This window comes from Panthera onca, chromosome D4, assembly GCF_046562875.1.
Source record: "Panthera onca isolate mPanOnc1 chromosome D4, mPanOnc1 haplotype 2, whole genome shotgun sequence".
Classification (NCBI taxonomy): domain Eukaryota; kingdom Metazoa; phylum Chordata; class Mammalia; order Carnivora; family Felidae; genus Panthera; species Panthera onca.
The window spans coordinates 74,935,702-74,950,046 of NC_138351.1; the positions used below are offsets into that span (position 1 = coordinate 74,935,702).

The 14,345-nt window shown below is 58.2% G+C and overlaps 1 protein-coding gene across 1 annotated transcript in view; it reads left to right on the top strand.

Annotated features, from left to right (window-relative positions):
- Positions 1-14,345, top strand: part of COL27A1 (collagen type XXVII alpha 1 chain) — a 138,896-nt gene that overhangs the window by 89,229 nt on the left and 35,322 nt on the right. The window contains exons 28-35 of the mRNA XM_060608896.3: positions 3,299-3,352; positions 8,717-8,770; positions 9,286-9,330; positions 9,414-9,458; positions 9,720-9,773; positions 10,845-10,898; positions 11,793-11,846; positions 13,114-13,167. Coding sequence (XP_060464879.3) covers positions 3,299-3,352; positions 8,717-8,770; positions 9,286-9,330; positions 9,414-9,458; positions 9,720-9,773; positions 10,845-10,898; positions 11,793-11,846; positions 13,114-13,167 — 414 coding nt within the window. The remainder of the gene's footprint in view (positions 1-3,298; positions 3,353-8,716; positions 8,771-9,285; positions 9,331-9,413; positions 9,459-9,719; positions 9,774-10,844; positions 10,899-11,792; positions 11,847-13,113; positions 13,168-14,345) is intronic.

The window sequence follows — 14,345 nt, forward strand, 5'->3', positions numbered from 1 at the left end:
GGGATGACGGGGACCAGCGCAGGCAAGATCCTGGGACAGGGCCAGGGGACGATGAGTTCAGGCTGCCCAGGTCCCTCCAAAGGCCAGGCTGAGGGACTCCCTGGAGTCTGATGAGGGAGGAAATGGGAGCCTTTGATGGCCTGAATCCGAGGGAAGCATGCACACACCAGTTCTCTGTGCCAATTAGGGAGGCAAAGCCAGCTTGGTTCCCAGACTCTTCTGTGCACCTACTCTGTGCTGGGCCTTTGCTCAACCCTGAAGGTGCAGGACTGGTATGAAACACATCTGCTTCTAAGATCCTGTCTAGTGGGGGTGCCAAGTAGAAATAGCCTCCCGCTCATTAACAGACCTTTACTGAGCACCTACTGTGTGCCAGGTGGCAGGGGGGTGCTGAGGAGGGATATGGAGGCACTACCCCGGGAACGAGAAGCCGGCACACAAATAACCATAATCCCAAGACTGAGGTGCCACGCAGCGGGTGGCTCTGTGTGCCCCCTACAATCCTTTTCGTGAGATGGAAAACTCATAGTGCAGAGGTGGGATGAGAGCCAGCACTCTGGGCTCCTGATGGCATATCTTATCTGGGCTCCTGATGGGGAAGAGGCAAAACCACTTCTGGCCTGGGGCTGGAGGGGCTGGTTGGTGGCTGAGGATCCCAACTTGCAGTCTGAGGGTCCTAGCCCACCCAGCCAGAAGGCTGCTGTCCCATCTCTCTCCCCAGTGTTCACGGGACCCAGGTACAAGGGTCCCCAGTGTTCACGGGACCCAGGTATGAGGGTCTAGCAGATGCTCCTAGAGACACAGTGACTGGGGACCATCAGTGTGGGAGGTGCCCAGGCTAGGGTCCATCAGCAAGTTAGAGCTCCTCTGCCCTTAGACCTCAGCCTCTCTGGGCCTCAGGCTCCCTATCTGTCCAGTGGGAGGAGGAGCCTGGAACAGAGTTGCTGAGGCAACATGGAAGGCCAGTGGGAGGTGGGAAAACAGGGGATGTCCCAGCCAGCGTACGGAGGGAAGGTGCTGGCCTCTGAATCCTCTACCTCCGTGGCTCCGCAGACCTCCTCCCCACTCTGTGTCCTCAGTGCTTCTAACTGTACTGGGGGGCGGGGTGGCTCAGACTGAGTGAAATCAGTCACATGCTGCTTTCAGACACCAAGGTTGCCATTGATTCGCCATTGCTGCATATGGGGCTGGGTCACCTGGATCTCTTGGGGTCCTTCCCTGCCAGCCAGCTGCCCTAGTGCTGTTGGGAAGCGGCATAGCACCGAGGTCCAGAAATCTGACTTCAGAATCAGACACATGTGAGTCAAATCCTGGCCACTTTCTAGCTGTGTGATTGTTGGCAATAGTCACATCTTCTCTGCGCCTCAGTTTCCCCATCCGTAAGCCAACATCGTACTACCTTCATGATGAGATTGTTATGAGGAATAAGTGGTAACAGTGCATGCTGTAATGCTCAGCAAATGATCTGCATATACTAAGTGCATGATGACTGGTAGTAATAAGAATTACTGACTATTTATTAGATACGGTGATTACCACGATTATTAGTAAGACTTACTGTTAAGGTGACATTGCTGATGATACCGTTCACATCTGATGAGTATTTCCCCACTTTTCCAATCACATTAATACCCATGTCCTCCTACGGCCCATCGAGGTCAGCCCAGATCAGGACCTTCATTATGTGGGGGACTGGGGACAGGTTCCAGAACCTCGAGTTACTGCCCCCGCCCCCCCCGACCGAGAGAGCCGCTAGCTACCCTTTGCTGGGACTTTCCATGTCGTTTTGTCTTCCCAGCAACTCCGGGAGCTAGGGATTCTTATTATCCCCATTTATAGATGATGAAACAGGCCCAAAAGGTGGAAATCACTTGCCAAGGTCACAGGATTAGGAAGTGGCAGGGCTGGGATTTGAACCTGGCTCTCTGGTGGAGCAGTCTGCTCCTTTAAGTCCTCTATTCTACTGCCTCAGAGTCAAGACTTGGCTCCTGAAATTTCCCAGTGACGCATTGCATGCCTGCTGCGGTCCAAGATCCTGCTGTAAAATGGCTCGTCCTCACCCAATCTTCCCATCTCCTGCCATCCCGGAGTCAGATCTGCTTTCTTATTGGGCCAAGCCTGGGTCCTCACCCCGCTTGCTCTGCTGACAAGGGGCAAGTTGGGACCCAGCCCCTCACATCAGCCCTTCGGCAGCAGCTGATGGAGGGTCTGTCTGTACCCCTCAAGGCCGTGGGGAGGGACGAACGGGAACAGCAACTTTTTCCTGAGGCCCCAAATGGAGCTGGGCCTCTCCCTGGTATTTGCAGGGGGCTGAAGCTGCCTCTTCCTTGTAGAAGGAGCACGCCCCGTCTGAGGCTCGCTGCGGAGCTGGGAGGCTCGTGGAGGGGTCCGGCTGGCCTGCTGTGCGTGAAGGCGCTGCTTGGTGTGTGCAGCCCGGGCCGGAACCCGGGGGAGAAAGGAGGCAATGAGGCAGCCTCCTCCTCCTCCTCCTTCCTGCTTCCTCCCCACCCTCTGTCCTCGCCTGTTGTTAGGTTGTTGGTGGGTCCTTCAGCAGGTCCCCACGTTCCTGTCATGGGTCTGCGCTGTGCCAGGTGCTGGAGAACAAAGGCAACCCTGTGTTTTCCTTCCCTCCCTCCCTGTCTCTCCCTTGCGTCTCTTGTCATTCCTGCATCAAACCAGATAACCGGGCGGCTTCCCTGGGCCAGGCTCTGTTCCCTTCTCCCTGCCTCCCCCTCCCTCACCCCAGGGCTACGGTCTGGTTCTTCCCCCATCCTTACCCCAGGGCTCTTTCTGCCCTGGTCAAAGCTTGCAGCTGATAGTCGGGGTCAGGGCGGGGGACAGATCACGGGGCTGCCATAGTCTCCTTGCTGATGGAGAGACAAAAGGGGGAATGGGCATTTGAGGAGAACCTTGGTCAGGCATGGCATGGTAGCTTCTGGTTGTCGATTTTGAGATACAGGAGAAAATGGCTCATCCATCCAGGGAGGCTTCTTCTTACTCCTGGACTCCCAGGAAAGGTTAAGCACCCCCCTCCCCCCCACCCCACCGCATCAAGCCTAGGGCATTGACTCATGCTCAGGGTTACGGCTTGGCTTGTGGGCCACTTCTCCCAGTGGGACAGCTTTTCCCACTGGGCTGCGTCCTTCTGTGCAGAGGCACTGGGCCTGCCCAGGGGCCGCTCCCAAGCACTGCCTGTCTGAAGGCTGCGGCCAGGCTTCACCCCTATGCTCCTAGCCTTCCCTCTTGCCCCCTTGCTACCGGAAAGGGGGCTTCTCCAAACTCTTTCTCCTCCCCACAGGGTCCTCCAGGATCTCGAGGTCAACCAGGCATGAGGGGAGCAAAGGGACGCCGGGTAAGCAGGGCCCAGTCCCCGGGGGGCTGATGCTGGCAGGGGCCACCTGACAGAGAGGCTCCCTCCTGGTCCTTGCCCCCTGCCCAGCCCTGAGATTGGTGGTTTCCAGGCATCACACGGGGTTCCAGGCTCATCCTGGGCCTGAGTGTTGGCCTGGGACCCCCTTTCCAGCCATCTCTTCCAGCCCATTTCTGAGCTCCAGGCCTCACCATCCAGTGGGTACAGACCAGCTCTGTGGTACCTGTGTTTGTCCATCCATTCATTTAGTTGGTCATTCAACCGCCATTTATTTAGCACCGACTCTGTGCTGGCCACTGTTGAAGGCTCTGTAGACACTACAAAGAATGGGACAGGCATGACCCCTGCCTGCTCTCGTGTGGCTCAATCCAGTAGGTCAAAGAGATTGTATAGGGTCATTGGCACATAGCGTAGGGTCATTGGCACACTGATGGTGATGATGCACAGGCAGCTTGGGAGCCTGGAAAGGGTTTCAGAGAAGGCTTCGGGAGAGGAAGACAGCTGAGCTGATGCCAGGTTCTGGGCAACGGACTGCCCTAAGGTGAGAGAAGGTGTGGCATGCTTCGGGGTCTCCAGTGGTTCAGCAGAGGGGCAGGCGAGAGGGATGAGGCGAAGAATTAGCAGGTGCCAAGCCTGCGAACAGCACAACGAAGCCTGTGGGCTGCTTTCCAAGGGCAGTGGGGAGCCACAGGGGATTTTAAGCAAGGGCTGGCCTGAGCACAGTGGCCCGAGGTAAAGTACTTACTGTGTGTCAGGTACTGTCTGTCACATGTTTCACTCATTTAGTCTTCAACACTACTCTATAAAGAAGGTGCTATTCTTATTTCTGTTTTATAGATGAGGAAACTGAGGCACAGAGGGGTTAAGTCGCTCGTCTCAGGTTGCACGGTTAGAAAGTGGCAGAGCTGGGATGGGGACCCAGGGAACCTGGCTCTTTGGCATACTGAACGTAGTCTCATTTTCAGTCATGCAGGGAGGGCTGATGCAGTGGTTTTCTGCCCCCAACTGGTGTCCGGGTGCTGGGCCAGGCAGCCTTGTAGGAGGGAAACGCCAAGGCACAGGTAGAGCCGGCAGCCGAGGCCTGATATCCAAGCTCCATACGGGGGATCTGTGATCAGTCTCCTCTTGGCTGAATTTCAAGTGGTTTTAAATTTTCCCCCAAACCAGATGGCCTGAACAGTCAGCCAGGGAGAGGGGGGATTAAGAGGCATTCCTCTGGCCCAGCAGGGCCCCTCCCAGTGCCATGTCCTGGGTCTCTGCAAGTGGACCCAGGCCTGCTGGCAGCCAGTTCCACCTTGACCCTGAGCATGTCACCCCCTGCCCCAGAAAGCCAGATTAGCTGGAGGGTTCAAGGTCCTCAACTCACAGCTTCCCCCCGCTGGCTTTACCTCCCCTTCCCAGCAGTGGCTTGAAGAATGTATCTCCTGCTTGAGGAAACCCAGGCTCCAAACCACATCAAAAGTCTCCAGGGCTGGGAGGGAAGCATCGGGAACATGAGCTCCTCCCCCCTGCTGGGTTTGGCAGGAATGCAAAACCTGTGGGAACAGCCCCTTGAGTCCCTGGCCTCATGGTCCACCATTGGCCACTTCACAGAGGGGTAACTGAAGGATGGGGGGGGGGGGGGATCCTAGAGAGACGCGTACTGTGCCTGCAGAAGAGCTCAATTCTGGACAGGCCTCCACGAAGCCACTGGCCTGCCGAGTGACCTTAGCAAGACCTGGCCACCCTCCGAGCCTCGGTTTCCCCATATGTGCCATGGGGAACGTAGAAGGCCCTGCCTGCGTCTCTGCCCATGTGCAGGAGGGGACAAGATGGGCCCTCAGGCCCTTGGCTCTTGGTAGAACTGCTGACAGGGTCTGGGTCCACAGGCCTCGGGGGCTCGGGGTCAGACAGGGGCAAGTCCCAGCCTTCCCAGTTACCAGTTCTGGAACCTCAGGCCTTGGTGGGTGACATGAGGAGGAAGTTGTAAGGACCCGGAGTATGAACGCACATCAGCTGGATGCCCATTTTTCCCACGGCCGCCAGTCACTCTTTATCAGTGTGGGAGTGAACTCCCCGTCACAGGGGGATGTGGAGGTCAGGGTCTGCTCTGGGACAGGGTGCTGGAAAAGACGATGTCTAAAATCCCTGTTCGTTACCTGGGGGATTCCACAGTCTCCCTCCACCACCCACTTTGAGGGAGTCGTGAGGATTCTGAGGTTCACGTGCCTGACATTAGACTCTGCTCCCATGAATGGGGCTTAGAGCTCCTCGAATCTTGGCTCTCCCTCTTTGACCCTGGGCAACTGAGTCCTCTCTGGGCCTCTAGCTTTCCTCTGCAAAATGGGTGAACAAAACAGAACTAACCTCTCCAGAGGGCCCTGGGATTAAATCCCTTTGCAGGCGCCTTGCGCGCGGTGAGCACCGGATAGGGCAGCGGTGCGGGAGGCGCTGGGCGCCTGTTCGTTCCCTCCTGGCTGTCCATCCCTTTGTCACAAAAGCTGCAATTGGCCAGATTTTCTGTCCCGGACTGCCCGAAGGGCAGCCCCGGCTCTGACTGCAAGCTTCCTCCTGGGGAGTGGCTACAAGAGGACAGACATGTGGTTCTGATGGAAAACCCAGGCCTGCCTCCAGCAGCGCTGGCTGGCCTGTGTTCACTTGGAGAAGGAGCGAGCAGGACTGGGGGGCCCTCAGGACACAGGACGAGCTACAGCGTGGCCCAGAGCAAGAGCTAGAGTGTGCGCCCATCCTGCTCTTCTCCCTGCCCTAGGGGGCCGGGGTGGGGGGAGGGTGGCTGGGCCCCCTCCTCCCTCCAAGCAGCACCAGCTTCTCCCCGAGCTCCCTGGGGGCTCCCAAGGCATCGCCACCTCCCAGCTAACAGGGAATTTAGACATTGTCTTCTCCAGCATCCTGCTCGGGCCTTCAAGGCTCCTTGCAGGCCCTGACCTGCACACCCCCATATGGGGAGCGCACTCCCACACTGAGAAGCAATGACAGGGAGTGGTGGAAAGAAATGGGCATCTGGCAGAGTTAGGTTCAGAGTCTGGCTTCTCCGCTTACCAGCAGCGTGACCATAGGCCGTTTCCTCACTGCAAAACGAGGATGAGAGCTGTGAGTATCCTCACCACCGCCACTGTTTCACTACCATTATTACAGATCTCAAAACCGTTCTCTCCGAAAGGCCTTGATTCCAAGGACAAATAGGGTGCTGTGTGATTCAGACCAAGCCATCAACACCTCTGGGCCTCCACTGCACTCCCAGAGCTGTCTCTTTCCAGGGAGGTCTGTGCCTCGGCTAGAGACAGAGGCCAGGGGCCAGAAGCCAGCCCTCAGGAGGGCCCTGATGCCCACCCAGCAGCTGAGCCTCTGTCCCAGCTCCTGTGGCTCGGGATGTCCCCCCCTTCAATGTGTCTCTATCTCCACCGGGCCCCTGTTCATGAATCAGGGGCAGAAAGCCTGACACACGGCCTGACAAGGTCCATCTGAGACAGAGGCCCAGGGAGGGGAAGGGGCTTACCCAGGGCCACACAGCAGTCCAGCAACAGAACCAGAACCAGCACCCGCAGCCTCTAATGTGCAGTACTGGGTCTCTGAAAGCTCTCAGCTGGCTCTCGTAGCGTGCTTGGAGCTGCCTGCTCTGAGAAAGGGACTGAGGCCAGATCTGCCAAGCCACTCCTCTGTGTCCCTGTCCTCGGGGAATCTGCCACCTCCTCTGGCAGATCTGGCTGTTCCTGAGCACTTATGAGAGGGCGGGGGGGGGGGGGGGTGGCGGTTATCTCCCACCTTAAAGGAGAGATTCTCAGCCTCATTTCTGAGACAAGATAACTGAGGCTCGGCGTCGTCCCCTGTCCTGGGTTTATTCAGTTTGTGAGGCACTATTTATGTTTTTTTAATGTTTAATTTTGAGAGAGAGGCAGAGTACGAACAGGGGAGGGGCAGAGTGAGAGAGGGAGGCGCCGAATCCGAAGCAGGCTGCAGGCGCCGAGCTGTCAGCACAGAGCCTGACGTGGGGCTCGAACCCACAAACTGTGAGATCATGACCTGAGCTGAAGTCAGATGCTTAACTGACTGAGCCCCCCAGGCGCCCCCATGAGGCTCTATTTAAGGCCGTTGGTGTGGAGATGATGCATTGGAAGCCCCAGGTAGCTGATAAGAGGAATTGTTGCTTTCTTTGGCTCAATTGTTAATTGAACATTTCTGGGGTGCCTGATGGGCTCAGTCAGTAGAGCACACAACTCTTGATCTCGGGGTTGTGAGTTTGAGCCCCATGTCGGGCGTAGAGATCACTTAAAAATAAAATGTTTAAAAAAACAAAACGAAATTTCCTTGTTCAATTTTTAAATGCTTTCTTCCTGTCCTATTTTCAATCCCTCATCCCCCCCCCCCTCCAGCCAGACACGTTCCCTCACCTCCTTTTGTGGCTGGCCCCCCGCACTCCCGGTCCGGGGTGGGCCAGCCTCCTGCACAGGACCCTCTTTGTCTCCCCAGCATGACCTCTCTGATCCTCTGCAGGACAAACACCGCACTGTTCTCTATGGGGGCCTTTTCTAGATCCCATCTGTGTCTCTGTGGGAGTTCCTGTAAGGGGGTCACATGGGCCAGTAGGTAGAACCCTGGAGATACACCTGCTGATGGGCTAAGGGACCTGAGACAAATCACTGCCCTTGACTGGGCCTCAGTATTCGCATCTGTGCAGTGGGGGCAGGGAGCACATTCCACCCGCCCCAGGCGGTTTCCTAGCTTTCGAAGGAATAAGATTCCTGTCTGGGGCTCCAGGGAACAGCGGCCTGCCCCCTGCCCCGCTCCTGCCCCCTCCACATGTCGGCTCTTGCTCCGTGAGCAGGGCCCGATTGACTTGCACGTCGGGCTGGAGGAGGCTGCTGCAGACACCCAGCCTCATGCAGACTCAGACCCTCCCTGAGGGTTCGGTTTGCCCCCAAGGATTGCAGACCACACACCTGCTTCTGCCTCATGTGTGCTCTGGGAAGTGCATGCAACAGCCGAACCTGAAGGCCCAACTGGAGGGACTGGGCCACGCGTGGCTCGGCTCTGCCCTCAGCCTCCACAACTATGAAATGCGTTGGCTGGCTGACCTCCGAGGTCTCTTTAAACAGGGTCATTTGTGCAGCACCGGCTCTATTCCAGAATGATGGGGCCTCTAGATGAGTCCCTCCAGGTGGAGCCATCTCGGCACACCGCACCCGGGTGGCCAGCCTCAGGCTCCGGATGTGCGGGCAGTGGGAGGAGAAGGGAGCCCCAGGCTGGTGCCGGGAAAGGCCCAAGTCTCTGGGCAGCCCTGCCCTCCTGGTTCCCGGCCCGAGGGAGACCCCTGCTGTCCACCATGCTAGTCCTTTTTTCCTATTCCAGGGCCCCCGAGGACCAGATGGACCAGCCGGGGAGCAGGGGTCCAGGGGCCTCAAGGTACCAACCCCGTGGCCTGCCCTTGCTCATGCCTCCCACGCTGGGTCAGGAATTCCGGAACCAAGGCTCACAGCTTCCTTGGCATGAGGCCGCTGTGGGCAGCAGGGAGTCCGAGAGAAGCTAAGAGCTCACGGCTGCTCCTCCTGGCCCTGGAGTCTGAGCAGGGGGGCGACGGAGAGACAGCAGTGAACGAGAGGGAGCCAGGGGATTGAGGGAGTGAGGAGGAATGCAGGTACCTTCTGATGCCTTCCCCGAGGGCCCCTGGCCCCCTCTAGGGCCCCCAAGAGTCGAGATTGCTTCTACTCCCAGCAGGAGCAAAGGCTCCCTGGTTCTCCAGAGCAGCTGGTGACTATGGCGAGCCACTCCCCTTACCGGGCCTCAGTTTCCCACCTGCATGGTGGAGAGAGGGGTGGATGATTACACCGGTTCCTTCCATCTGCCATGGGGTGTGGGTCCTGTGTCCGTGAGGGGTACTCCCCAGCACCCTGTCCCACCTTCACACGCTGTTTCGGCAGGGCCCTTCAGGACCTCAGGGCAGACCGGGCCAGCCTGGGCAACAGGTACGTCAGGCCAAGGCCGCCAGCCCCCTCCCCGCTCCCTGCTTTGTGATCTGTGCCTCTAATGACCCCAAATGCGTTTCCAGGGTGCGGCCGGTGAGCGAGGGCACTCGGGAGTGCGAGGCTTCCCGGTAAGTGACACTAGTTCTGGAAATTCCGTGGGGCTTTGCCGGGAGATTATAGCCACGTCAGCCGAATTCCCATCCTGCTGTGGAAACCCCACAGGCTCTAGCTGCCCACTCTCTCTACACGGACGACCCTCCAGCCTGCCTCTTTCCCCTGAGACTCAGTGTCCCCATCTGTCACTTGGTGGAGGGTAGGGGTCGGACCATCACACGTGGTGAAGGCTTACAGCCGCGAAGGGACTAAGTCACCTCTGTCCCTCTCTGCAGGGCATCCCGGGTCCCTCAGGCCCTCCGGGCACCAAGGGCCTCCCAGGAGAACCGGTAAGTGCCCTCTTGCCCCCCTCTTTTGCCTCTTTGCCCCCCGGCAGGCTGGTCTCAGATGGGCCACCTCTGGGAGTGTGGGATGTGGTCGTGTAAGAAGGAGGCTGGAGGGAGACAGTACCAGGGCCCTGCTTCCCTGATGGGACAGGCCTCGGAGGGTAGAGAGAGTGAGCGCTGGCCAGGGAGCTCAGGAGCTCTGGGCTTGAGTCTAAGCACTCTTGTCCTCCAGCCTAGTTTTCTTGCAAGTGAAATGGGAATAAATTGTCCTTACCTTGCCATCCTGTTGTGAAAATGAACCGGTAACGTATACAGAGTGCTCAGCACAGACTAAAGCTGAGGAAACAGAGTACTTGAGGTCACCAAGTGGGGAAGGATAGAACTGTAGGGTCTGGACATCGGACATCGGGGAGAAGGGGGTCACAGGGGCCGGTCGCTTCAAGCCGTGGGGAGAGCTTGCTCTTTCTCCCAAGGGCCACAGGAGACAGTGAGTGATTTGAAACCGAGGTGACCCTTTAGGAGGTCTTCCTGGAAGGATGGGTTTGGAGAACGGCCCAAGTGTCTGGGTGCCCCACGAGGAGGCAGTGGAATTGTACTGCTGGGGAGGCACAGGAGAGGATGGTCTCGAGAGGCGCAGGAGGAGGGTTCCCTGCCTGGGGCAGGGGGAGCACAGGAGGCTTCTGCCCCCCCAGAGCCATGCTACAGTCCCACATCTTGAGGCCCAAGAGACGCCATTTTGAACACTGAATTGAGCAGGAGCGGGGTGGGGGTTTCTAGAGGTGGGGCCCAGGTGGGAGGTGTCCAGGCAGAAGGAATGGAGTGAGCAAGTCTGCTTGGAGAGCTGGAAGGTTTCTGAGTAGGGGAGGGCCCTCTGAATTTGAGGGGGAGGAACAGGAGAGAGTGCAGGTGATGGAGGGGTGGCAGGAGACCAATGGGGAGGCGGGAGCTGCAGACACAGGCTATGGGGGACGTGGGCCGCAGAGTCCCAGATTCTATGGATCCTCTCCCTCATCCGCCCCTCCAGAGGGCCCAGGCTGCCGTCTCAAAACTGTTGTGTGTCTGTCTGTCTTCCAGGGCCCTCAGGGACCCCAGGGACCACTTGGCCCTCCTGGAGAGATGGGACCTCAGGTGAGTGCTCAGGGCCCCTTGTTTGTCCCAGGACGTTGCTGGGGAGACATCAGCCCCTCGAAGCCCTCCTCCTCAGGGGGTCCCCGGCCTGGCCTGGGAGGCAGATGGTCATGTCCTGTGTCCCACAGAAAGTGAAGGTTAGACACCCTGGCAGGAAGGGCAGATCCGCCTTAGGCATAAGGGGAGGGTCTGGGCTCCCTGTCCCAGGGACTGCTGTGTGCCTGGCCTGCAGGGGTCCCGGGGCCCTCATGGGGGTTGGCAGTGCCTCTTCTGTGGCACCGGGGAAAACAACGATGCCGCACCCCACCCCTGCTGGACTTCACCTCGGCACCGAGGTTTGACTGCAGAGAGAGCCCTCTTGAGGCCATGCAGCAGGGGGCTCCCATGGGGCCTCAGACACCTCTGCCTTATCCAGAGAAAACTGAACCACGGCATTGGGTTCGTGCAGGGGCGGTGGCCATGCCCATGATGGTAACTCAGACCCCTCCCCACCTTAGTCATCCCGGCCCAGCTTTGGAGGGAAGGACTGGGATCAGTCAGCCCTGAACACAGCCTTTATTGGCTTCTTCCCCTGTTGTTATGTGAATCCTGAAATTTTCCTCCCTGTGCTTGCCAAGGGGCTCCTAATGTGGTAAACCACACTCGTGGGGAAGGAGAGGGCTCCAGCAGCGTCAGGGGAGCCCCGAGGCTCAGCACCCTGGGCCCAACCACCACCCTCACTATGATCCCAGCTCCCAGCTCCGAGAAGGCTGCAGCCTGCTCCCAACTCTGTGTCTCATGCTGTGTGACCTCAGGCACGTTCCTTGCCCTCTCTGGGCCTGCTTAAGTTATCTCCTCCCTTACAATCAGAGGCCAGCCCTTGCTGTAGGAGGGACCAATGGCATTTTTTTGCAGGGGCCTCCCGGTGCAGTAGGAGAGCCGGGCCTTCCTGGGGAAGCCGGGATGAAGGTAAGGCAGGATGAAAGAGAAAAGTGACTTGTTGAAACCAGCGCCCAGCTGGCGGCCACGTCCTCCCCACGGAAGAGAAACGGGCCTTTCTTGTGCCGGGATAATGAGTTCTCTGTGCTCCTGGCCGGGGCGCAGGTCCTGGCTATGGCCACAGTGGAGGGCCCAGCTGGCCGGGAGCCCCTGCCCCCTGCCCCCTGCCCGGTGGTGTTTTCTCTGGCACCCGCCCCATGCTGGGGCAGCCGCACCTCCTGGCCTCCCACGATACCATTTGTATCTCAGCACCCGTGCCCCTCATTACCTGCCGGGAAACAGGTGCCCACTGATACCCGGGCTCTGGGGAGGGCCCTCTCCCCTCTCTGCTGTGGGAGAGGATGCGGCTCCCTACGCAGGCCCCGGGGCTGATGAGTGATGCTGACAGCCTGAGGGCCTTGTTAGGCAGGGCCTGGGGGAGCCCGCGAGGGTCTGTGGGACGAGAGGCAGACACCCCCTCCCTGTCCATGCCTGAGCCTCCCTGCCATTCGGAGGGAGTTGGACCAGGCTTGGGACTTTGGTTGTTGACTTAGTGCCAGAATCCTTTGCGCGAACAATGCAGAAAACCACCCCGTATATAAAACAGACAGAAATGGGATCCTTCTGGTGGGGGCAGGGCTAGGGGCTCAGAGCCCCTCCTCCTTGGGCCCTTCGGACATCAGCACGGAGGGAGACTAGTGCACACATCCCCACACGGTCATCTTCTGGGGGGCGGGGAACATTATTCTGGCTCATGTAGGGCCTCTTCCTCCTTTGGGTTTCTCTCCAAGGCTCTCAGGGGAGCAAAGAAGGTGGGCAGCCACAGAGTTACCGTCCCTGCATCCGATCCTCCCTGGAGCCTAACTACCCAGGTTTGGATCCTGAATCTGTCACTTATTAGCCTCATGGGCTCGGGCTAGTTCTGTCACCCCACGGTCGGCAGTGTCTTCCTCCGAAAAAGAAGACACCTTTCCTGGCAGGGTCGCGGTGAGGGATCACATGGGAAATAAAAAGGCAGTTAGAACAGTGCCGTGTCCACATGAGCCTGATGGTGGTGGTGGCCGTGGCTGTCCTGACGTGGCCAGGGCAACCGTGGAGCGGAGGCTCTGGTTGGCATTTTACAATTTTGCTTTGGTCCTTCGAAGAAGGTGCTTCCCCAGCTCCCCACCCAAATCCGAGCTGGTGAGAACTGGAGGGTGAAGTCAGGGCTGGGACTGGCCCCACCCACCCCCATGGACTTGTGTTTGGCTTCTCCTAGGGTGACCTTGGGCCTCTGGGCACCCCTGGGGAGCAGGGCCTCATTGGGCAGCGGGTAAGTCGAAGCAAATTCATTCTCCCTGGAAAGCCACCTGAGGGGCGCTTGGGTGGGGGGAAGGGCTTCACCCAACCTCCCCAAGCCTCAGGGAGAAGGAGACCCTGCATCCCTTCAGCCTCATCCCATCTATCTCTCTTGGTGGGCCAGCATTTCCACCCTGTAGAGGCACTCTTCGAAGAAAAGGGTTCTGTGGTCAAAGTGGTCAAAGCGGTCAAAGCGTCTGAGACTCACTGCATGCTCCGTGTTCCCTCTTACATATCAGCAGTAGCATTTTCAAGGCTCTGAGAAGGCCTGCAGCCAAGAAACTGGTTCCTTTTGGATTCATCCAGGGCCCCCAAACTTACTGACCTGCAAGCACTTTTACTGAAAAACACCTGTTTTTCATCCCTGAAAACTGTTCCATGGAAGGTGATCTTCCCCTTTTCTGGCAGAAACCCACAAAGCTTTTCTTTCTCTGTGAAGCATTGGGATGCCTCTCTGTCTACCTCTCTATGCTCTGTGCCCAGTTTACAAGGTCTCTGCCTGAATGTGGCCTGGGGTACTGGGAGGGGTACAAAGCAGGCATCCTCTAGCACCTGATGGCTGCAGAATGTGGAGTCTGGCAGGGAGGGGGAGTTAGTGTGGGCCTCAGTTCGTGGGAACACCAGGCCCAGCCCAAGCCCCCCCTCATTTCTCACCTTTCCCGTTTTTCCATTGCCTCTTGCTCCCCGCTGCCCTGAGTTAACAGAGGCTCCACAAATTGAGTTAGGACATAGAAAGAGCGAGAAAGACCACGGGGCGGGAGACGATGAGTGTGGAGCCTGAAGCCGTGAGATGGCAGCACTTGTGTGTCAACGAAGACTGATCAGTGCAGTTTTCTGGGAGTGCCATGTTGAGAAGGATCCCGAGGCTCCACGTAGGCACAGTAGGGAAGAGAATGACGAGCACTTACTTGAGGCCCACTGCGTGCCAGGCACATCTCTCAGAGCACTGGGAACAGAGCAGTGAGTGACCGGAGGCCTTGTCCTCATGGGGCCACGTCCTGGTGAATCCATTAGTCTGTGCGCCTGTCACGCCTTTGCCATCCCTGCATCTGATGACTTCTGAGGCTCCTCAGAAGGTGCTGAACAGCTGAGCTCTGAAAGCAAAGAGAGACCCAAACACCTGCGACAGCCGTTTGGAGAACTGAAAAGTCC